This window comes from Medicago truncatula, chromosome 5 (genome assembly GCF_003473485.1).
Source record: "Medicago truncatula cultivar Jemalong A17 chromosome 5, MtrunA17r5.0-ANR, whole genome shotgun sequence".
NCBI lineage: Eukaryota > Viridiplantae > Streptophyta > Magnoliopsida > Fabales > Fabaceae > Medicago > Medicago truncatula.
This window is the reverse complement of record NC_053046.1, coordinates 30,304,429-30,330,280: the sequence shown is the minus strand read 5'-3', so window position 1 is coordinate 30,330,280 and position 25,852 is coordinate 30,304,429. Positions and strand designations below refer to the sequence as shown.

The 25,852-nt window shown below is 31.2% G+C and overlaps 3 protein-coding genes across 3 annotated transcripts; 1 reads left to right on the top strand and 2 right to left on the bottom strand.

The window, feature by feature from the left end:
- LOC11416499 (uncharacterized) lies at positions 1-3,403 on the top strand. Its single transcript, XM_003615423.4, has 2 exons — positions 1-556; positions 2,568-3,403. The coding sequence occupies exons 1-2, from the start codon at positions 100-102 to the stop codon at positions 3,068-3,070; spliced, it is 960 nt and encodes a 319-aa protein (XP_003615471.3). The 5' UTR covers positions 1-99; the 3' UTR covers positions 3,071-3,403.
- Positions 3,404-4,158: 755 nt separating this feature from the next.
- Positions 4,159-5,134, bottom strand: LOC11416498 (pentatricopeptide repeat-containing protein At3g57430, chloroplastic-like; the record flags this gene model as incomplete). Its single annotated transcript, XM_024784919.2, is given in 2 exon segments — positions 4,159-4,254; positions 4,256-5,134. Coding segments are annotated over 2 exon segments (975 nt in total), but the record flags the coding sequence as incomplete, so codon positions are not given.
- Positions 5,135-18,644: 13,510 nt separating this feature from the next.
- Positions 18,645-22,071, bottom strand: LOC11407021 (putative F-box protein At3g17620). Its single transcript, XM_024784918.1, has 2 exons — positions 21,738-22,071; positions 18,645-19,390 (listed from the first exon to the last, which is right to left on the bottom strand). Exons 1-2 carry the CDS (start codon positions 22,069-22,071, stop codon positions 18,645-18,647), a joined length of 1,080 nt encoding a protein of 359 aa, XP_024640686.1.
- Between the last annotated feature and the right edge of the window lie 3,781 nt (positions 22,072-25,852).

The window sequence follows — 25,852 nt, the reverse complement described above, 5'->3', positions numbered from 1 at the left end:
CACTGCAAAACCATTACACTTTATCACTTTTTGCATCAACACAACATAACCTCTTTACCTTTAAACATTCTATCAAAACCATTGTTCTCTGTATTCTCTATGGTGAAAATCTGGGTTGAAATATGCATAATATCAGCTCGTGGAGTAAGAGCATCACATTCACTATGGAAACGTCAATGGTATGCTATTGGTTGGGTTGATCCAACCAACAAATACATAACCAAAGTTGATGCTTCAACCAACACAAACCCTCTTTGGAGAACAAAGTTTTCCATTCAAGTTGATAACTCTGATCCAAATTTTCATGATCTTGCATTGAATGTTGAAGTTTATAGCAGAGACCCTTTTTTCTTTACAGAGAAACTTCATGGATCAGCTACTGTTCTTCTCAAAGAGTTTCTTGCTAAAGGGTTGCTGAATGATGAGGGTTTAAGGCAAGGGAGTGAAGAAGTTGGAAGCTATCAGTTAAGGAAGAAGAAATCTGGTAAACCAAGTGGATTTGTTGATGTTTCAGTTCGTGTTTCTGAAGATAATGAAGAACCAAATTCTCACTCAGGTATTGTAAATTGTTGGTTCATAACTTTCATATAGATTATGGAAAAAATGTTTCTTTTTGTAGCTTGTTTTTTTGTTTCTCTTACGTGAGTGAGGTTTTTATTCAATATGCTCTATTGGGTTCAATTATTTAGTGGAAAAGTTGAAAACTTTGATTTAAAGTTTAAGGTCTGTTTGGATTGGATTATTGAAGCTTATCTGCTGGCATAAACACTTGTGAGTTATGAAGTACGAACACAAACACCAAACACGATTTTGACTCATTGAACCAGTAATAGTTTGAGAAAATAAAATAATTGAGTGTAACGACATGTGTCCGTGTCGTGTTGAAGTCACATACACGTTTAGTCAGAAGTGTTAGTGCTACATGACTTGTGAAAACTTATGGAAGCGATTTGTGTCATATTCGAAAGCTATTTTCAAGCTCTCCAAGATACCTTGTTTTTCATCATGTAATTAAAGGAATTAGTATACGCTCCTCATTTCATTCTTTAAAGAGAAACAAGATGGATCCCAAAAGTGCAGAGGATTAATTTTATGTGCATTTCAACGTTTGACTTTTGCCTAAGAAAGATAAAGGATATACTAAATGAGAGGAAAGAATGTAGAACGTTGGTGAACATTTACATGACTCACTTGAAGATGATGGTGAACTTCATGAATGGGTAAAGTTATCGCTTGCAGAACCAAAGTTAGAAGTTATTCTTTTGTGATGGACTAGTGTGAACATGGTAGATGAAAATTACAGTTACTATTCGATTGTAAATTGTAGTTTATTCCCAAGAAAAAAACAAGGTAGATGGAAATGACACAATTACTTCAGATTCTAAGAAGAACTGATGATGGTCTTAGTGAAAACATAGGTGAATCGGACTCTCATTTAGGTAAATGGTTGATTCATATAATCTTCAAATCTATAATGCAAAGAAAGGTTCCTTTTTTAACCTTATTTTTTCTCTTATGTGAGCGAGGCTTTTATTCAATACTAGACTTAGACCCGCGAGTTGCGTAGTTTGTTGCTGTATTTTTATATTTTATCAATTGTGATGGTGTTATATTATGTGTATTAGATGTTAGATATAATATAACATATGGTCCTCTAGAGACAGTTTTGTGAGTGAGTTTTCACATCCAAATTCGTAATCAATATTGTTGATGGTTGCACAGATTGTGAATTACTGTTTCGGGTAGATATTATTGCAAAATTTTTAGAACCTTCATCTTAGGGTCTGATCCTTTTTGCTTCTATTTGGCGAGGCTCTGCTGTAAGCTTTTTGTAGTTTTGATTTCACGGATAGTGCAGGCCAGTTTTGTGTTTCGCAATGTGGGGTTTAATTGAATACCGTGACCTGTCGCTTCTGGTTTTTGAGGAGATTTTGGTGTTAATCTGCTAAGACTTTCTTAAGGTTCTGCTGAATTTCTATTTGTAATCTCCTGCAATTTTTTGAAGTTGTTTACTTAGTTTGAGTGAGTTTAGTGTTACATGATGGCTACTCTTTTTCTTTGGCAGTAGCAGCCCCTCTCTTTGTGAGTTATTGCTCTTGTAATGGGTTGATTGGTGGGAGTCTTGGTTAGGTCCTGTTTTGGTTTTTGTTGTTTTCATAATAATAGTTAGACTACAATATAGAATAACAATTGAATTTAGATTGCTAAGAGATTGAATTAAAAAAGAAAAAGAACCGATGTCATCGAGTGGAAGGAAGGCTCTATACATTATATGGATGATCTTGCAACAATGTCAGCAACCGTATTTCACATTGTGTGAAGTCGGCCACTGTACATCCATGAGACCATGACCTGTCAAGTGGGTTCTTGAAATAATCAACTAAGTATAATTCCAACATGTAATTGATACCCCAATTGGAACTTGGAAGGCAGTACAATGCTTTCATGAATGAATGTTCGAAGTAGAAAATAGAAATCAGTGAATCCTTATGTTGGATAGGAAATCAAAGGAAATATTTTCAACAATAAACATGTAATTAGTGGCACTATATATATTTGTGATGCAGGTAATGGAGGAGGAATAGAGCTCTTAGATAATGGTAATAAGGGTAGATTTGGACAAGGCTATCACCAACAAATGGATCCAGCTTCGTTCAATGGACCTCATAAACAAGCACAGACTAATGTACCCTATTCACATCCAGTGCCATATCCTACAAACTATTCTAACCCTTATGTGGGTGGACCAAGCTACCCTGCAGCTTCTGGACCAAGTTACCAACCACCAAGAACTCCACCACCACCTCCAACTTCAAATGTTGGTTATCCTCCCAATTTTCATCAAAGTAATAATGGATTGGCGTCGAGTTATTTCAATATGCCATCATCATCAGGAACAGCTCCTAGGCAGAGGGGACCTCCAGGATTTGCAATGGGAGCCGGTGCTGGAGCATTAGCAGCTGGTGCTGTTATGTTTGGTGATAACTTCATGTCAGGATTTGATGTGCCTTCAGGTGCTGGAGCATTAGCAGCTGGTGCTGTTACCTTTGCAACTGATCCTCTTTTCTAAACAATCAATTAAGAAATCTTACCATTGTTGTTGCACACTGCCTAGCTAGTTACCAGTAAACCAAATATGATCGGATTTGAATTCAATGCAGTAACTAATTTTGCTTGTTCGGTCTCAAATCAACGGTGAAATTTATTTAATGACGATTTAGTAAAAGTATGATTTGAGTTGGCCAATGACCGAGATCAACTAATTTGTGTAACTCTATGATTTTATACTGCAGGATCCAAATCCTATATAGCCATGTTACAAGAGTTTAACTTGAACAAAATGTTGTATGTATGTCTTCCTCTGTCAGAATCTGAAAGATCAAGTTAGAATTTTATTATTTCACCTATTGCTTTTGGCAATTTTGCCAAATAAAAAAGGTTTTTTTATGGTTGGCAATTTTGCAAGAGAAAATGATAGAAATGCATCAACTGCATAACAGCATAACGATTAAGTTAAGATATGCCAACCATGATATGAGTATTTTTATGGCAAGTCATGTTTCATTAAATGCTAGGTCCAGGGGCTGATTCCTTGTAAGTAGGATTTTGGAGGCATGTCAATGCATGTTGTTCGTTGGTTTCATTGCTTCTAGTTGTAAAATTTGGGACATGGTCTTTGAGGATGATTGCTATAGTATAGCTAGGATCAATATATGATATAAATGTAGGGATTCCAAGAGGTTTTTTTTTTCAAAGTTGCATTAGAAACTCTCACCAAAAGCAAGTTGCATTAGAAACTCTAGTCGCCATTGTTGCTATGGATATAATTGAATGGTACAATAGAGTTAATGGTTGCGGTTATATGCTCTACAGTTTTGTAAATAACATCAGAATAAGGATGTCTTTTATCTTCTACAGAAAACATATGAACATTGTTGTTCTCTCCCACTTCCACGTTGTTCCAGAAACATGAGGCGTTAAGCAAAGCTCCCCGAATTAGACCATCTGCTTTGATAGGCGTTTGTATGATAAACTCTTCTGCTTCTTTCACACGGCCTGACCGACCAAGAAGATCCACCACCCATGTGTAATGCTCTATTGTTGGGGTAACTCTGTAATTTATCTGCATTGAGTGAAAAAATTCCAAACCTTCGTCAACTAGCTACAGGCAGAAAGAACAGCTACAAAAGTAGCAGCATTTGGAACAACGTGTTGATCTAATCTAACATTGAGCGGAAGCGTGAAATCGCCTCAGATCACATCCATGGTATGCATAACCATTTATAAGAGCTGTCCATGCTGCTGCTACATTGGGTGAAAAGATGCTGGTGAATGACCTTTGAGCATCAGCCAAATGACCACATTTGGAATAGAAATCCACAAGAGCAGTTCCAACGTAAACATTTTCCTGGTATGGCGTTTTGGCTAAGTGTGCATGAAGCAACTGTCCTTGTTGAAAAGAACAGAGGTATGCACAACCACCAGATAGGACAGAGAATGTTGATCTTCTATACTCAACTGAATATCTGCGCATAGTCACATATAATTTCAATGCCTCACTGTGCTGACCATTATGAATGTAACCCGACATCATTGAATTCCACGATACACAATTTCTCTCACCCTTAGTTTTGTCAAAAAGCTTCACAGCTTCATCAAGTTCACCGTTCTTGGAATACACAGTAATCATAGTATTTAAGGAGGTTAAATGTTTGAGACTCATTTTCTCAAATAATTTTTTCGATTTTCTAATCCGACCACTCATCGCATAACCTTTAATCATCAAATTATTAGAGATGAGAGTTTTATCTCTCAATCCATAAAAGATCATCTCAGCTTCTTTGATCCTCCCGATCGAGACAAGGCCACCAATCAGCGAGTCAGCAACATTCGAACAAGCTTCTCCTACCATGTTCTCATAAACTCTCTTTGCGTCGTCTACAGCATCACAAACACAATAAAACTCAGCAAGTGCACTACTAACTGAGTTATCAAAATCAAAACCATCCTTAATGTAAAGTCCATGAACAACCTTCCCTGCATACAGAATCCTAAGTCTAGCACAAATTCTTATAACACAATCCAAAGTGAACTCATTAGGCAACACCAAGTTACTGCTTATAACCAATTGTATCGTACCATGTTATAAGAGTTTAACTTGAACAAAATGTTGTATGTGTATGTCTTCCTCCTTCTGAATCTGAAAGATCAAGTTTATTATTGTTCCTAAGAACTAGTTAATATTATGTCCTATTTTTAGATGATTATACAAATTTCTTGTGGACTTTTCCTATTAGCAGAAAATCTCAAGTATTTGACATGTTCAAGTCACTTACAAATCTTATTCAAACACAGTTTTTACAAAGTATAAAATCTTTTCAATGTGATAATGGCGGTGAATATAACAATGAGCTATTTCAACAATATTGAACTAATCATGGTCTTGTTTTTCGCTTCTCTTGCCCTCACACATCGTCACAAAATGGGAAAGCGGAACGAAAAATAAAAACCATTAACAATATGATACGCACTATGCTAGCTCATTCTTCTGAGCCACCATCGTTTTGGCATCATGCTCTCCACATATGGCAACTTATCTTTTAAACATTCTTCCCTGTAAAAGGGAAGTCTTCAAAAATCAGTCCCCAACATAAGTCTTATACCATCGTGATCCCACCTACACACATTTATGAGTTTTTGGATGTCTGTGTTATCCGTTATTCCCGTCACCTACCATTCATAAGTTGAGGATTGCCTTCTCTATATAAACTCCTATCAAGAGTCTTATCTATCCGATGTGGAACATGGGTTTTTCCCAATATATTATTTCACACTATTGTCTTTTGGCAATTTTGCCAAATAGAAAGGTTTTTTAATGGTTGGCAATTTTGCAAAAGAAAATGATAGAAATGCATTAACTGCATAATAGCATAAGGATTAAGTTAAGATATGCCAACCATGATATGAGTATTTTTATGGCAAGTCATGTTTTATTAAATGCTAGGTCCAGGGGCTGATTCCTTGTAAGTAGGATTTTGGAGGCATGACAATGTATATTGTTCACTAGTTTCATTGCTTCTCGTTGTAAAATTTGGGATATGGTCTGTGTCTGTGAGGATAATTGCTATAGTATAGCTGAGATCAATATATGATATAAATAGTTAAGTTTATAAGTATATGAAATTGAGTCACACTCAAGAATCAAATGGAGCTTTTTAAATTAAGTATATCTCTATTTATAATTTTATTTATCTTTTTTAAATTATTTAACTCGAGTTCTATCAGTCTATAGAAAGAAAAAAACAGTTTAATAAAAAGCGTAATGCTTAATATCGCGACAACTTTTATCACGAATGCTTCACAACTGCACAGTACAAGCTACCTTTATTTCCACCAAATCCGGTATTGAGGTGATTGAGCGGTTTAGCCATGCTCTATTAAAGCAAAAATGCACTTCGAATTTTCGGAAAAGGAATTGTCGCTGTATTTATCAGCGCTAAAGAAAATACCAACAGTTACCAGACAACTTTACATTATTTCTAAAATTCTGACTCTAAACTTTATTCCTCGAACCTTTGGTCGAATCCTTATATTTTTTCCCGCTCACAACACAATCCTTTTTCGTGAAATCCTTTAAAGCATTTAAGTAAAAATGAAAACACAACTGGACTAAAACTTTCTATTGCTAAAGCGACATTCAACTCAACTTCAGCATTTATATAAGTCAAGCATTGACATCTCTCGTGGCTATTAGCGCGCCTTGTGGTGTGCATGTAGATGACATTATCTACATACACAAACGCATCTACATGTACAAACGGTACGCTACTAGCCACGAGAGAAACAAGCATATGTGAGCTATCATACTCTTAAAGAAAAATGAGCCAAGTACGATTACTCGAATGCACTATCAACATTCAACATGCAACAGACACGTTAACATTTAATGATAACAATACCTTTATGCAACACTTGTCAACTAGTACTTCTATCACACACAATCTTATGTATTGTGGTCGTGATTCTTATGGAACCTGCTGTACCAGACCTATCTATCTCCTCGGTTTGTTTCAAATTTTCTTTGGGAATTAGAGCACAAGATGCACCTAGTCTTAGAACGTGAAATAATTTGATAAAAAAGATGATCAAGATGAATATGATGAAGAGTGCACATAAATTTCAAAGCGTGTGTGAGACACACTAACTTTTAGGTTCGATTCGCCCCACTAGTTTTATCAACCAGATGCAAAAGGGTTATATTGGCGAATCCTCTTCAGAATACAATGGAATCCTTGACATGACATACACATTCACACCAAGCGTATCGTCAATGTTAGTTTTACAGAATAAAGTTCTGTCAACTTATCTCGTGCACTAGAAAAAAGAATGAATGATTTAGTATAATTTTTAGCAGAATTTAGACTCACAAGAATGTGATGTAATTTATCTCTTTTTCTGACTTTTTCTCTATCTTTGTTCTGCTTCTAAAGTGTCTCTATTTATAGAGAAACTTATGTCATTTGGTGAAGGGAAACAACCCTTTAAAAGATTTTGTTCATGAATGGTTACATTGCTTCAATCGTAAAACATTACACTTTTTTTTTTCTAAAAGATCTCTTTTAATTATTGCAACTTTTCAATTATATTTTGGAAATTTCTCTCACAATACCCCACCATTTTCAAAAAATATATAAATCCATTATTCCGAAAATATCATGGTTTCAGATAAAGGTATCTCACGATTTGAACATTTACTTAGTGAATTAAATTTTCACTCATCCCCAAATAGTATGGCAGACAAGCTTTGAACCAACTATTCATCAGAATAAATGTACATAACCCACAACGAAATCTCAGTACCACTGATTGAATTGTAGAAATGGCACATTTGTTAAGGTCTTGTGTCCGTGAATCATTTTCATGAGAATTTAAGAATCAAGCTCTTGAACTTCATTTTCATATAAGTAGACTATATTAAAAATGCTCCATAAATATGTATTTCAGTCGTCTATTAATAATTTTGCAGAAAACAATAATATCACTAAGCATGCACTTGATGCTCATGAAAAATCCATATACACTACTTTTATATAAAAACAACATGCAATCTTATAATATATTCATTTACATTTATTATGTAACTTTCCAAAATGTTTTAGTTGTGATCATTGAACATTATCTTTATAAAATGTTCATATTGTACCAAAGGTTGCCATTTTACGGTGATCACAACATACATCCCTTGTGTTTTACATGATCCTTTTTTCAAATTCCTTCAAATACGTCATAAATTTTAATGTTTTAATTCAAATAAATTTCTAATCAAATTAAAATTGTCAAAAAAATTTGCTCACCATGGAATTTGAATACGGGACATGATCTTCTTCAAAACATAACATGAAACCTCAGTGCCTTGAGGTCCATATAGCCACACTGAGGTGTAGCCTGTACTTTGAATGTAATCTCCAAAATCTGAACTGAGTTTCTGTGTAGAAAAAAATGCGATAAATAATGTCGTGGTTGTTCCATGGTCATACGAAATGAGTGGTCAGATGGCAATCTGTTCAACCCCGTACCATTTTCATAGCAGACATTGACAAAGAAAGTGTTATTTCCAAGGAATGTAAATAACATTAACCTGTTACCGTATATTCCAAACACTTCTCTTACCCGGAGCCAATTTTCGGTCATCAAAGCATGTCCGCGATTTTTGTTAAATTTAATAGAAATTTTGTTTTTGAAACGATCCAACAACAAAAATGTGTCTCCCAATTCGTCAAAGAACTCAACAACAAAATCGGTTGGAATCTCTCCATAAGGCTACAATATTGTGTCAATACACAATAAAATTATATAAGTAAGAAGGAATTTAGGAGAATAAATGATGATTTTAAACATTTGAATATTTATATGAAGGGATGTAATATAATCGTGAAATGATAAACTGCAATTACACTCCTGTAACCACTCTAGAAATCTTCTATATACCTGCAGAAAATAAACCCCATAATACCTTATGATTTTGCAAATAGCTATAAATTTCCTGCGGATATTTATTTCGCAGGAAAATCATAAAAAAACATTATTTCTTGCTGAGGAATGTACGATAGTTCCTGCGGATTTACGTATGACTATGATCCGCCGCAAAATGCCTAGGGTATTTCCTGTGGATTTTCCCAAAACTACTATTATTTATTTTTCATCATTATCTAGTATTGCCAGAACCCTGTTTTGATATAGAAACAACTATTATAAATTTTGTGTAAATTAAAATTCTAACTATTTTTTTCATTGGAATTAATTTTTTTTAAAAGGTGCAATTAATCTTTTATATAAACTATAAATGTAGAAAAGTTTTATATATTTATTAATGTATTTAAATTAAATTCTTTTGATAATGAGAGAAGAGAAAACACATTATAAGTGTAAACTACTTTCTTTCGATGACAACTTAGATGGGTTTGTTCAGCTTTAAATGGAAACCTCGTAATAAATGAAAAGATTGAACCTTCTAAATCAGTTTTGGACCTGATGTCGAGTTGTAAAAAGAAAGAAAAAATTAGTTTTACATTGACATCGAACAAGCCTTAGCATGCGTTTGTTTACACAATGGAATACTTGTTGCCGTGCATTTGGCGAAACTCTACAATTTTGAACTTTGTTATTTCCACGTTTTATGAGCGTTGGGATGCGAGATTTTGTATAATAACGTCCAATCAAACACACTATTAATCTTAGATTTATTTTTTTAGAAAAAAGGTTACAATATATGTTAAAATAGAAAGATGATGAATTCTCATTGGACAACACTATAAAACAATTTTTCACTATCTTTTTTTTTTGTTGCATTTTCACTAGTTTTACATTTTCACCATCTTTTTGTTACATTTAGATAAAAATTGATTGAAGAGTCTCGTGCTACTGATACTTCCTCAAAAGCCTCATCACTCACTTCACCACCATAATTCTCACCTCACCTTGGTGGTACAATAAATGGCTTATGGGCATCATGGCATGATATAAGCTCTCCTTAACACTTAAATGACCACTTTTGTCATAAGGTAAACCTAAATAAATTGTAAACTATATATGGTGTCTACAGTGCAGTTCCTAGTTTCAGCATCATTGGTGTATTGGATTATTTGTTGAAGTGCACTATGATATGCTGTGTTGTCATGATATGCTATGCCTATTTCTCTTTATGACTCTCTAATTTGTTGTTAATGTTGTGTTTGTAGAATACAAAGTGTATCAAAACAAATAAATTGTTAAGGAATGAAAATTGGACATGAAGAATAATGAAGTGTTAACAAGTCAATGAATTCTTTTAGGCTTCATTGAGTTTTGATATCATTCCATTTAATCATTAGTGGCTATTCTTATATTGGACAACATAATGTAGGTTAAGATAATGAATCGTGAGATTTTATATAACCACTAGAAACGTCAATTGCATCTATCAGAAAAGAAAGTATCAAGTGGTACTATTTTACCAGTGGCATGAACTTTAAATGCAACATGAAATAATTCGTACTTCTAACGAGTTAAAGATCATTCATTGGTCTCTATTATAGTCGTTGAGATCCGTGTGTCGCACGGGTCGAAAGTCTAATTACAAAAACAAGTGCAGCCCACAACATATAGAGATCACAATCATGACCAAAAAACCACCAGCATCAAATTTGATTAAAAAGACAATTTATTATTTTTTATTGAAGTAAGAACGTTGATATCATCTCCATTTGTTTACTACTACAGTAGTACTGTACACATCGGAAATTGAAAGCGTTGGAGTAATTGTTGCATAGAAATGAGATATAATGTGTGCTACTATCACTTCTTTTGAGTTGGCTCCATGAAAATATGCTTATATGTTCCCAACGACATGGTTATATAGTAGTATATTGATTGATTAGGAATTAACTTGATTTGGCATGTAAATATGTAGTGGCATGACACTTAATTTGGCATGGAACAAATTAATTCATGCAACTACTCCCTCATGTCCTTATTATAAGAAAAAGTTGATTTTTTAGGTTTATGGAATAATTAATATATCTTATCGAAAATATAGACTAGATACATCACTTACACAATGAACCAAAAAAGTCAATTGTTTCTTATAACAAGGATCGGAGGGAGTACTGCCTTTGTTCTTAAAACTCTAGTAATATTAGTATTTGAAAATAAATTTTGCTCATAAGCTTATTTTAACTACTTCTAATTTTAGTTGTCATATTTTTGTAGTGTTATTGTTTTAGTGAAAACATTGATTAATTAAAGGTAAATTAAATTTGAAATATCAATGTACAAAATGGACAGATTTATACACGGTCGAATTTTAATATTGTGAAATTAACCAAAAATGCTATAAAGGACATAGATAGTGTATGGCTTTCCCAACACTTGATATGCCATTTGAGTTGTAGACGTGTTTCAACTTGCAGACACAACCTTTAATATTGCGAGAAATTGTAGTCAAGTGACATTAGTTTTTAAACTTTGGTCATGTAACAAATTTTTTAAAAATAAATTAAATATGATTGTAGTATTATATGATCGTTTATCATGTTAATATGTTGTTTTTAAAAAAAACATTTTATAGTGTTCATAATTTAAAAATGAAAAGTAAACCCTCCCCTCCTAAACCCTCCATCCAAACACAATTAAGTAAATGGTTCTTATAAATATTCAGAATTTTGTTTTTAATCCCTACAAAATAAAATCACAATTTTTAGTCTGTGACATTTTCCTTTAACTTTTTAAGGACAAAACATGTTGACGGAATTTTTTTACATGGACTATGTTGATGAAAATTTTTACAAGGACTAAAAATGTTGACAAATTTTTTTACAGGAACCAAAAAATACGATTTTTTGTAAGAACTAAAAATGAAATTTTAAATATTTATAAAAACTATTTAATTAATTAACTATTTCTTTTACAAGTGTAATAATTATCTGTACAAAGGATACTCTAACTCATTAGCACACAAAGGTAACCACTTTGCAAACAAACTAAAAATACTAGAGTACCAACAAAAGAGAAATCATAACAAGTCTTATATTTTGTGCTAGCAACAAACCAAAACCAAGACCACGATAACATTTTGATGTTGTTCAAAACATCTCGTAAAGGGAAATATTAACTAGTATTTCTGGAGCACTAGTTAAGGATCTTAAATGGTAATGTTTTATAAAAATAATTATTTAATTTAAAATGTTTAAAAAGTGTTTCGAAAACACTTGTTAACAAGACCCTAAAATAAATTATTGTTTTTTTGTCAATTGTATACTCCACAACCATAGAGAAGCTACCCGTATCAAACTCCTCATGCACCTTTCCACAAATTTTCCCTACCGTAATCTCCCTAAATCACATATCACCATGTATATATTTATGGAGATGTTATTAGAACTAACTTAACAAAGTGATATTATAGTATAATTTGACGTTTATATATGCATGTATCTAATTATATTATATATCACCGAGTCTATACTGCAGAGATGATATTGAAGCTGAAAAGTAACATTAGAGTATTGTATTTTGTTTTCTAATGATGAATAAATGATATTAATGAAAGCGGAGTACAAGGTCTATACTTCTGTCTAACATGCTACCTACCCATGGGTGTAATTTGATTTAATAAACGTGTATAAAAGTTTCACACCGGTGCATAACAATTAATTGCTAAACCCTAAACTCGTGTATGAGTCGTAATGTGGCACTTCTTGTACGTATTGGATGTAATGTATAAATTTTTGCATCTTTCAAAAAAAGAAGTTTAGCCTAACAAAATTCAACCATTATGTTTAGACACTCATAATTCTCAAATGAGTAATGCTATATATCTAGAATAGTTGTATCCCGAAAAGCATGTTGCCCAATCAAATTTTGGCCCAATCGGAAATCATGGGATGTTGGTTTTATACTCCTTCTGTATGTCACTTTAGAATACCAATGGAACATTAATGTTACTTTTTCTATTATATCTTTAACTATTTATTACTCTTTCTTTTTTCAATTCTTTCATTTATCTTTCTCATATCATTTATTAAAGATAATTTTGTAAAACAACTCATAATATCTCTTTCCCACACAATATTAATTACATTTCTTAATATGTGTGAAATGCCCAAAACGTCATACAATTTGGGACGAAGGGAGTATAATTTTGTTTAATGAAACGGTGGTGAAAAACTTGAAATCCAAAGGACACTAATATGCCAAATCAATCGTGATTTTTTTTTTCCCTATATGTATCATTACCATTCTCAAATATAGATTTAAAACCTCATTTTTCTCTATCTTGCTCTTCCTATCGTATCACCTATTTATTATATCTATCACTTCACTCTTTTTATTTTTCTCTCTATAATAGTTTTCCCAACAAATTAGTATTTTTTTTTTTAGGAACTAATTAATGGAGATCTTAAATACTTCTTCAAATCCTGCCAAGTAAAGAAGAGCCATGCATGTGGGTCATGAAGGTATTAAATTCATATGAAACTATTCAGATATATATATGTTTCCTGAATCTTGTGCAGCAATAGTAAAAGAGTTAATACTTACAAAGAGCTAGAAGACGAGATGTAACATCAGCTACAGTAACTTCACCTTTTTATGCTAAAGCATATAATAGATTAAGCTGAGACAATGTTATAGACAAATGGAGGCAACAGAAAGAAAGAAAGAAGGAGCTCCCTTCAGTCCAACCATCACATAGAAAAAGAAGCTGCCAAAATTATGATCTTCAGCTTCATTCACATAATTACTATTACTATAGTAAAAGAGTGTGTAACCAATGTTTTAAAATTATAAAAAATAATCTTTTCATCACAATTTTTTTTCCTTAACAAAATATTCAATATTTACAGATATAAGTACTAGTGAGATTGTGTGACTGAGTTTAACATTAGTACATACTTATAAGTTTATAAAAAACAACTTATATCAAAATAATTGACTTATTTATCTTTTGTTAAACACTTGTATATATGTTAAACTCTTATACTTGGTCCTCGTGAGTTTATCTCATTTAGTTGAAATAATGCATAATAAATGCAAGGTTTGGGATTTGAACCCCGGCCACCATAAAAAAAAAACTCTTATACTTAAATTACGATTAATTAAGTAATCTAAGTAATTAACTATATGAATGAAATAAGAAGTTAACTTAGCAACCCTTGTATTTCCTCATATATCCTTGGTTGGGCTGAAGGAAGCTCCTTAACTCTTTTTCCCTGCCATTATGGTCAAGTTTTGTAGAACCAAACCACGATGCATATTTCTGTGAACATTTATCTTCCTGACAACAAAAATAGAGCAGTATTATTTTTCAATAACAGAATAATAGTGATATGATGAAGAAATTATTATCATTAATATTTATTGCAGTCAACTATCTAACAAAATCATAGTGTGTAATATGTACTTCTATAAAATAGTCTAAAAGTGGATCTTTGCCATTTTTAATAAAATATTAATTTTATAGTAATAAAAATTTATAACAAATAATATTTGATTTAAAACTTACAAAAAATAAAAGAGTCTGTCATCAGATCAGATCTATATTACACAATCCATAAAATCAACCAATTGAAAAAAAAAATAGAAAAAAATTAATTGGTTGATATTGTGGGTTGTTTAATATGGATCTAGTCTCACGGGGGAGTCTCCTATTTTCTAATTTAAAAAAAATAATATATATATATATATATATATATATATAATTGATTTAATAAAAAAAATGAAAATAATATATAACCTTCCACCCCATCAAATTTAATAAAAAATATGAATATAATAAAAAAAAAGATAAATTTCATGAAAATATAATAATTAAATCGGGGAATCAAAATAAAGCTTTAAAAGATATAGACTCATTTAAAGACTTTTTTTATCATCCTAAACTAAAACTCAAGTCTATTATTACAAAGTAAATTAACTATTTATATAATTACTGCAAAAATAAAAGGTAATTGACTGAAAAAGGAACCTGTCTTGGCCCAAACTTTCAAAAGGTAAAAAAGAAAACTGTAAACAAGAAATAGCAGCAAGAATACCATGCAAGTTTATATAAGCTCAGATAAGTAATAGATCTTAATAAATTAAAGAGAAAAACATCTTCATAAAATTTGATGCTATATAATTATAGACTTATGCCTATAAAAGTATATAAATAGCTGCACAGATCACTAAGAAATGGAAACCCTATACTCATTTTATAAACTAGAGGTCCAATTAATGAAGAGGATGAAGGAAATTAAAATAGACAAATCCAACATCATACAATAGTACCATAGTTGACCACAATTACAAAAAAAAAAAAAAAAATCTCAAAAAAGAAAGTTAAGATCTATGGATGATATGTATGATAAGTAAAAAAGAACATTCCTTAATTATTAGAGTTTTTGGAAACATAATAGAAAAGAGAAAAGATCTTGAAGTGGAGTAAGTAGGAAGCCCAACCTTAGCATGACATAGACCTAGAGCTCAAAAGTAGATGTTGCCAGAAAACCCTAATTCTGGTATGTTTTTTTATTGATACCTGAGCTTAACCAAAGCAAGACAATGAGAGTTTTAAAGAAAGAATTAATGAAAACTGTAAAGACTAAAAAGGACTTGCAGTTGGCCAAGAAAGAGAGGGTCAAGAGATTCTTAATTAAATACCAAAACTCATTTTAGTTCAAAAGAAAACTAAGACTTAATTTGGTCCATGTGAAAAATAAAAAACTACATTTCCCACATAGTTTTAATATTAAATAAACAAAATGTAATGATATAAAGTTATTTATAGATGATTAGTGGGTCTTGTTTAAGAAATTTGTATGAGGAGTTAGATTTGAGGAATTAAGTGTTATAAATAAGTGATACGTGGGACTCATTTAAGTGTTCAAAAATAGATTTCAACATTGTGGACGCTCTAGGTTGTCCATATTTTTTTTTCCCTCATTTTTTCAGATAAATCAAGAGTATTAACTTACATCAAATGATTGTTAGACATCTCAACTAGGTTGCATCCATAAACACCACAAATTACTTTTATTTAAGATTTTTTTCCCTTCATTTTCTAGAAACTAAAAAAGTTATTTTAATTTTTACAGAAAAGTTGGATTTTTTCAAAGACAAATGATGTTTCGTTCTTAATTATTTATAACTATTTTTAGTTTTTTCAGAAAAAGAAAAATTATAGAGATGATGGGTCATTGTCTTCATGAGAGTCACACACATAGGAAAGTGTGAATCCAATATGTAAAGATCGATATATTCTTGTGGAAGATACAAATGAAAATGGGAGAGTGACATGTGAAGGTAACTAAATTTCACTTGGTGTTATTCGGGTTGGTGGTGAATTTCACATAATCACTATTTCACACCGTAATTTTGGAAAATAATTATATTATAGATCTTTACATGTCATGAGAAATAAATAAAAACTCAAACGGGTATTGTCAGCACAACTTGTGTTTAACTTATTTACACATTAACAAGAAATAAAATAGACAAAGAGTGAATAACACAAAACGATTAAGACTTCATTAAAATATTACAATAGCATAGAATATCAAATTAGAGTTACAAGAAATCATTAGCAAAATTTAAATGGATTAAACTAACCTATAAAAATATATAAAGGCCATATAGGTTAAGTTCAATATTTTATTATCAATCACATATCTATCTCCTAAATAACTCATATTCCTATACGCAATATATTTTCATTTTATAAAACTCTTTTTAACCTCCTTAAATATATAACTTTTGGGTGTGTTCATTAGCGTAAAAAAAAAACTTATTGATTTGGAAAAAAAAAATAAAGGTTTAAATGAGGAACTTTATAATTTTTTAGTTAAATAGTAAATTTATTAATAAAATAAATTAATGTTGTATTGTACTAAAAATGTTGAGGATCCATCTATATACCTTTTTTGAATCCATATAATAAGCACCACAATTTTTATTAATTAAACGAGACCCAAATTAAAATCACATTTAGCACATTAAAGAATGTTGTATTGTCACCATATCTCAAAAGCAAACTCAAAAATCAAGATGCTCAAGATTTATACATCTTTTACATGTAGTATTAAATAATTAGATATAAATAGATTGATTTATGCACTTTTTTTGTTTATATAGTATATTACATATATTCTCTTATATAGTTTGAGACTTTCACCACAAAAAAACAATCGCTTGAGACTTTGAGCCTATGTTGAGTCAACAAGTTAACATGTGACAAGATAAACGTCAGTATCAAACTATTGCTCAAACATGAGTTGCTCTCAACAACTTCAATTCTAACCACATTTATAATTTTCAAATCCCTTCCAAACAATGATAATTGAGGATTCACAACAAGGTAAGAAGGACTGACATGCATTAAGCAAAATTTAAGGAATGAAAATACATTTGTTGGAACAACCATGACATATGGAAATCTATGTTTTCTCTATACTCATTCATTATCCCATTTCAATTTCATAACTTTACTTTATCACATATCAAAAACTTATTATATTTAGGGAAATGATAAAACAATGCCCTTCAGGGCATTGGTTAAGAGAATTAAAATAAATAAAAAATGTATTGGAAAATGGTGAAAAGTTGTGAATTCAACTTTTTAAAAGTTAAAAAATTGTTGATTTCACATCAAGTGCCATTTTTATTTTTTTTGGTCTTACATCTAGTGCCATTTTTAAAAGTAGTATTGTTGAATTCAACTTACTACTTTGCATAACTGTTATATTAATCATATTTGAGATACCTTTTGTATTAAACTATCAATTAATTTATCAATGCAACAACATCTTAGCTACTGTATCTATGTTTTCTCAACATAGATACATAAGAACATTATTATGCTAACAATTTATGAATGTTTTCTCCTTAACAACAATTTATCTATGTTTTCTCCATAAATAAATAAGTTATGCTAACAAGTGTCATAATAACATTATTTAAGAAATCCATTAAAAGAAATTTTATCTTAAAAACATAAGGCAAACACATGTAAAAGGAGCAGAAATAATCCATTCCATGTATCAGTTTTAATCTATAGAACATGTGTTAATTATGATTTATTAAAAGAATGACAAACAAATTCTAATACACTACTGGAAGAAGAAAAAAAAAACACTTGTTTTGTCCCAATCTGTATTTGTATTAGCTACACTCAATACCCAACCAACAACTGATAAAGACAAAGTTTCATGCATCAAGACCAAATACAATAGTAACTTTAACAATTAAAAAAGAACATATATTTCAACGACTCTGATATCTCTTTATCATTACCTTATTCATCTTGTTAAATGATTTTTCACTAATATCATTGGACAAATGTTAAAATATCATTGGACAATAATACAAACATTGCATAAAAATCCATCACAATACATAATCTTTGCGATTAAAGTTACAAGACAACCTTAGAGATAACAACATGTTATTACACATCATACTCTTTAAACCTTCTCAATGCTAAATGTTAAATGTTTCTACCTCATGATAATACATATAATATGAGACACTAACATACCAGTTTACAGTTAAACTTAGGCAATGAAATATAAAATCCTAAGAACTAGACTCCTGACCTTGAGGGTGAAAATTCCACACAAAGGCTAGAAATGCAATTAATTGTCTATAACTCCAAATGGAAGAAGATTTTTCTTGTAAATGAAAATATGGCAAAACTGTTCTGCTTTAACATCAATCTCCTCAATCACTCCGGTAGTTAAATCAAAACAAACTAGTTGATCATCTTTTCCAACAACTATATTGCCCTTGTTCCATACTATGATAGGACGCATAATGCAAGACAAAGGTCCAATATCGAAGAGTCTAAACCATGATTCACCGACACCAATTTCACCCAAGATTGATATGTGAAAAGACTTTGTCTCTATATGATTCACTATCACAGCAACTGGCTCATTTAACACTTGTAGGTTTACATCGTCAATATCATATTCCATGTCTTCTAAAAAGGATAAAGGTGTAACAAAGCACACCTCATTGCCCAATTGAAATGACACAACAACTATATCATAGTTATCATTTGCTTCCCCCAACCAATGACAGATCCCATTCAAGCACACATTATCAAAATTTATACGAATTGGCATATCAATATCCATTTTCCTCCATGAATCACTTTTTAGACTATATATCTCCCATAAAGGGTCATGACACTCCACAACATCCACATATTGGATGAGCTTATAGTCATCCCTAACATGGTCATAGTCAAATCCATGATCCATAATTCCATAGGAAAACTCAAGTTGAGAAGGAGGAATGACCTTAACTTTTTCAGGAGCAGGATTCCAAAATACAACTACAGTCTTGCTGATGATACAAAGAATGCCGTTAACACAATCTAAAATTTGAATAATGGAAAACTGTGGATCGAGAAATGGTGGTGGAAATTTCAATTTGAGTTTATTCTAAAACTTGTCATCGGAAAGAAGGCAAAAATTATTTAAAACATGAGAATTGGGAAACTTGGGAGACTGGATTAGATTGAGGCAAGCATCATGATAGAGTGGATGAGAATTGAAAATGAACATATTGATGAAACTAGGGTTTTCAAACAAACGAGACCATGATTTACGAGCACAAGAGAAACACTTAATAGATTTGAGAGGAAGTTTGGAAAGAATACGATAACAATGTCATCATGAACATAGTTACTACTATTACTAACCTTCTCCTCGTTTGTTGGAGCCATTTGTCGAACAGTTAACGTGCAATGCAAATGGAAAACAAAAAGAGTGTCACAGTGAAATCGGCTTGTTCTACAAAGTTAGTGATGAATGAAAGCTGCAGTTAACAAATAGGAATTATGTGTAAGGAAAGCTCGTGATGAATGACAGCTCATGATGAATGAAAGAGATAGTTAACAAATAGGAATTATGTGCATTCATAACCTGAAAAGTTTAAAAACTTATATTTACAATACAATATTTATTGTTTAATTCTATATAAAGGCCCAATAGCATAGAATAACACAAAACGGTTAGGACTACATTAAAATAGCATAGAATATCAGAACATGGTTACAAGAAATCGTTAGAAAAACCTAAATGGATTAAACTAACCTATAAATAATATATAAATGCCTAATAGATTAAGTTCAATATTTTATTATCTAACACATATATATCTCCTAAATAGCCCATATTCCTATACGCATTATATTTTCATTTTATAAAACTCTTTTTAACCTCCTTAAATATACAACTTTTGGGTGTGTTCATTAGCGTAAAAAAAAAACTTATTGATTTGGAAAAAAAAATAAAGGTTTAAATGAGGAACTTTATAATTTTTTAGTTAAATAGTAAATTTCATTAATAAAATAAATAAATTAATGTTGTATTGTACTAAAAATGTTGAGGATCCATCTATATACCTTTTTGTGAATCCATATAATAAGCACCACAATTTTTATTAATTAAACGAGACCCAAATTAAAATCACATTTAGCACATTAAAGAATGTTGTATTGTCACCATATCTTAAAAGCAAACGTCAATATCAAACTATTGTTCAAACATGAGTTGCTCTCAACAACTTCTAACCACATTTATAATTTTCAAATCCCTTCCAAACAATGATAATTGAGGATTCACAACAAGGTAAGAATGACTCACATGCATTAAGCAAAATTTAAGGAATGAAAATACATTTGTTGAAACAACCATGACATATGGAAATCTATGTTTTCTCTGTACTCATTCATTATCCCATTTTAATTTTATAACTTTACTTTATCACATATAAAAAACATATTATATTTAGGGAAATGATAAAAAATGCCCTTTAGAACATTGGTTAAGAGAATTAAAATAAAAAAAAAAATGTATTTGAAACTGGTGAAAAGTTGTGAATTCAACTTTTTAAAAGTTAAAAAATTGTTGATTTCACATCAAGTGCCTTTCTTTTTTTGGTATTACATCTAGTGCCATTTTTAAAAGTAGTATTGTTGAATTCAACCTACTACTTTGCATAACTGATATATTTATCATATAATAGAGATACTTTTTGTATTAAACTATCAATTAATTTATCAATGCAACAACATCTTAGCTAATGTATCTATGTTTTCTCAACATAGATACATAAGAACATTGTTATGCTAACAATTTATCAATATTTTCTCTGTAACAACAATTTATCTATGTTTTCTCCACAAATAAATGGGTTATGCTAACAAGTGTCATAATAACATTATTTAAGAAATCCATTAAAAGAAATTTTATCTTAAAAACATAAGGCAAACACTTGTAAAAGGAGCAGAAATAATCCATTCCATGTATCAGTCTTAATCTATATGTATCAGTCTTAATCTATAGAACATGTGTTAATTATGATTTATTAAAAAAATGACAAACAAATTCTAATACACAACCAGAAAAAACACTTGTTTTGTCCCAATCTGGATTTGTATTATGTACACTCGATACCTAACCAACAACTGATAAAGACAAAGTTTCATGCATCAAGATCAAATACAATAGTAACTTTAAATTAAAAAAGAACATATGTTTCAACAACTTTGATATCTCTTTATCATTACCTCATTCATCTTGTTAAATGATTTTTCACTAATATCATTGGACAAATGTTAAAATATCATTGGACAATAATACAAACATTGCATAAAAATCCATCACAATGCATAATCTTTGCGATTAAAGTCACAATACACAATATCAGTGACTAACCTAGATATGTTGCCGTTTTATCATGATTCTTATCATTATGTAGAAGAGCTTGAATTATTTCTTGCACATGCTTTCCTGAATCCCTCAGCACTTTCCCTTGCTTCTCAAGGAGCGCAGAAACTTTATCCATCAACTTGTGGGTGAGAGCGTAAGGAGGCCCAACAACGTGGTCACGGTTGCGATTTTTGAGTAATTCGGGAGGGTAAGGGTGTTTAAGGTCAGGTTTGGAATGAGAGACATTGGCAGGGCTCCGGTTATAGTCGTCGGCAGGGATTTGGTTAAAGTCGCCGGTAGGGCTGCGGTTATGGACGTTGTTTCTACGGAAGCCACTCATTCTTTGAGAGAGAAAGAGAGGAGAAACTGTGATTTTTAGGTTTTCAGATTGTGTCTGTTGAATCTGTTTGCAAGGCAGGGTGAAGAGGAGAAATTCTTGCATGCAAACGCACCGAACACATAAGGTTTTACAAACAACCACTAATAAGTTAACACCTCATTTTTTATTTATTTATGTTAAAAAAATAAAATAATTTTTTTTTGAAAATATCGTGAAGCATCTCTCTCTCTCTCTCTCTCTCTCTCTCTCTCTCTCTCTCTCTCTCTCTCTCTCTCTCTCTCTCTCTCTCTCTCTCTCTCTCTCTCTCTCTCTCTCTCTCTCTCTCTCTCTCTCTCTCTCTCTCTCTCTCTCTCTCTCTCTCTCTCTCTCTCTCTCTCTCCTCTCTCTCTCTCTCTCTCTCTCTCTCTCTCTCTCTCTCTCTCTCTCTCTCTCTCTCTCTCTCTCTCTCTCTCTCTCTCTCTCTCTCTCTCTCTCTCTCTCTCTCTCTCTCTCTCTCTCTCTCTCTCTCTCTCTTGAGGTGGAAAACGGTTTTTTTGTTTTCTCGTCTATATAACTATTGTAGAAAAATCTCTATAAAAAAAACTATTGTAACAAACTATTTCCATATTTTTTTTTTCCAACTATTTTGATATTATTCTTGTTATTAGTATTTTGATATTATTCATGTTATTAGTGAGCCTCCTTAAATTATTTCTTCTATTCAAATATTTAACAAGTCATTTATATAATGATACAAATTTGTATTCATGTTACACAAAATAAACGTCGTGAAGTAAATATAGTATTTGTATAAAAAAAATATCTTTTATATTTTAAACATTTTTACCCTTCAAAAAATATTTTAAACATTTTTTATTTATTATGTTAATTCATAATAAATTTAAAGTTTTCTCCCCGTGAGTTTAACTCAGTTGATAGGGACAACGCAAAAATATATTCAAGGTCCGGGATTCGAACCCCAGACACCATCATAAAATAATAAATTCAAAGTTTTGTACAATATTTTGCCAAACAACTTTTTAACTAAAAAATAGCTTTAAAATTTAAAAAAAAAAAAAAAAAAAAAAACAAACAACTTTAGCTCCTTTCTTAAATGCCTTATTTTAACTTTGTTTTAAAGTAACTTTTAAACCGTAAAAAAGCTTGATCCAACGGTACCTCAATCTTGTTTAGTACCTGTACAAATTTAGTATAGAGATCGAGTTATTTAATCGAGTCATCCGATTTTATCATGCGGTTTAGCCAAGGCCTAAATGGTTCAACAACCGAACCGAGATGGACACACATCTTTTCAGGTGTGCTACTGGTTGTGGGGAGATCGAGACAGACACACATCTTTTCTTGTCTTGTAGTATCTTCGGGAAGGTTTGGCAGCTTGTTCGGCGTTGGTTGGGCGTTCATTCTGCTGACCCTTTAACCATCATTGACCACTATATTCAGTTTGGTACTTCTTCAGGTCTTGCAAAATCAGTGTTCTTTTATGTATTTCATTTTGTTAGACAGTGCCTTACTTGTTTTGTCTATGTCTTTACTTCATTTCAAATGAGATAACAAAATGGTCTAATCTCCATAATAATGAATAATGAAAGAAAGAAATAGTCTAGCTCAAGTTTGTATATCAATAATATTGAAATGGTGGGAGGATACTGAAGAGGTAATCAACTTTCTGAGTGCTAACTGCCACGCATAATATTTGAATTCAGATGTTGTAAGTAAGAATTTGACTCCTCTAGAGTGAGTTAAGTGTTGAGTGAGAATATCAAGAGTTGTTATGTTAACAAATGTTAAAATATCATTGGACAATAATACAAACATTGCATAAAAATCCATCACAATACATATTCTTTGCGATTAAAGTTACAAGAAAGACAACCTTAGACATAACAATATGCTATTACACATCATACTCTTTAAACCTTCTCAATACTAAATGCTTCTACCTCATGATAATACATATAATATGAGCAACTAACAAGTCAGTTTGCATATAAGCAATTTCAAAAAATAAATAAAAACTCAAACGGGTATTTTCAGCACAACTTGTGTTTAACTTATTACACACATTAACAAGAAACAAAATAGACAAAGAGTGAATAACACAAAACAAAATGGTTAGGACTTCATTAAAATATTACAATAGCATAGAATATCAAAACACGGTTACAAGAAATCATTAGCAAAACTTAAATGGATAAACTAACTTATAAATAATATATAAAGGCCCAATAGATTAAGTTTAATATTTTATTATCTAACACATATATATCTCCTAAATAGCTCATATTCCTATACGCAGTATATTTTCATTTTATAAAACTCTTTTTAAGTTCCTTAAATATACAATTTTTGGGTGCGTTCATTAGTGTAAAAAAAAAAAAAACTTATTGAGTTGGAAAAAAAATAAAGGTTTAAATGAGGAACTTTATAATTTTTTAGTTAAATAGTAAATTTTATTAATAAAATAAATAAATTAATGTTGTATTTTATTAAAAATGTTGAGGATACATCTATATACCTTTTTGTGAATCCATATAATAAGCACCATGATTTTTATTAATTAAACGAGACCCAAATTAAAATCACATTTAGCACATTAAAGAATGTTGTATTGTCACCATATCTCAAAGCAAACTCAAAAATCAAGATGCTCAAGATTTATTCATCTTCCACATGTAGTATTAAATAATTAGATATTAATAGATTGATTTATGCACTTTTTTTGTTCAAATAAAAGAGACCATGATTTACGAATGCAAGAGAAGCGTTTAATAGATTTGAGAAGAAGTTTGGAAAGAATACAGAAAACAATGTCATCATGAACATAGTTACTAACCTTCTTCTCGTTGGTTGGAGCCATTTGTCGAACAGTTAACGTGCAATGCAAACGGAAGATGAAAAGGGTGTCACAGGAACCCTAGTTCCCAAATGAATCTCGCCATCATAACTTTTTAACTTACACAGTTGAACCAACTAACTTACATCATAAACACAGGCAGTATTACTTCATATGAACGAAGAGAGGGATGAGCAGCTGAAACTGCACGAAGAAGATGAGGGAGGGAGGGATGATGGAAGGGATTTGGGAATTAAGTTTCCCTTTTAATTTCAATCGTTCATTTTTTAAAATAGTGAGATCAAAACTGACTTTTAAAAATACGAAAGGAGGATAAAAAACATGACTTTTAAAAAGGGGACCAAAACTGTTTGATTTTAAAACAGTGAGACCATAATTACATTTAAGCTAAAGAATAAAAACTAAATCTCCACCAAAAGACAAACTTCAAATAAGCTGACTAAATAAATTTAGGATCTCGCTTCATTTGACTATCGAGATGTCACATAAACAAAGACAATACAAAGAATGTCTTCTAATGTTGAATAAATCATCCAATTGGACCAATTTTATTGGAGAACACAGATGCAACATCTTGGGAACAATATCTAAGTTTTCTCCATAAATAAATTATGGGTAATGTTAACCAGTGTCCCAGGGCCACTGGTTAAGGAGTCAAATGTGGTAATTATTACATTGAAATTTGTGTCGTCAACTTTTCAAAAGCATAAAAAAAGTGTTACTTTCATTTTAAAATTTCCTTTTTTTAGTTTCCTTAACCAGTGCCCCGCGGCAATGGTTAACATGACTCATAAATTATAACCGGAATCCCTAAACTTGTAAAACGTTTTCTCCGTAAATAAATTATAACCAAATCCCTAAACTTGTCAATAAGCATGAATTTAATTGCAAATTGTTTTACAATTAAGGAAGGCCCCTTTTGTACTT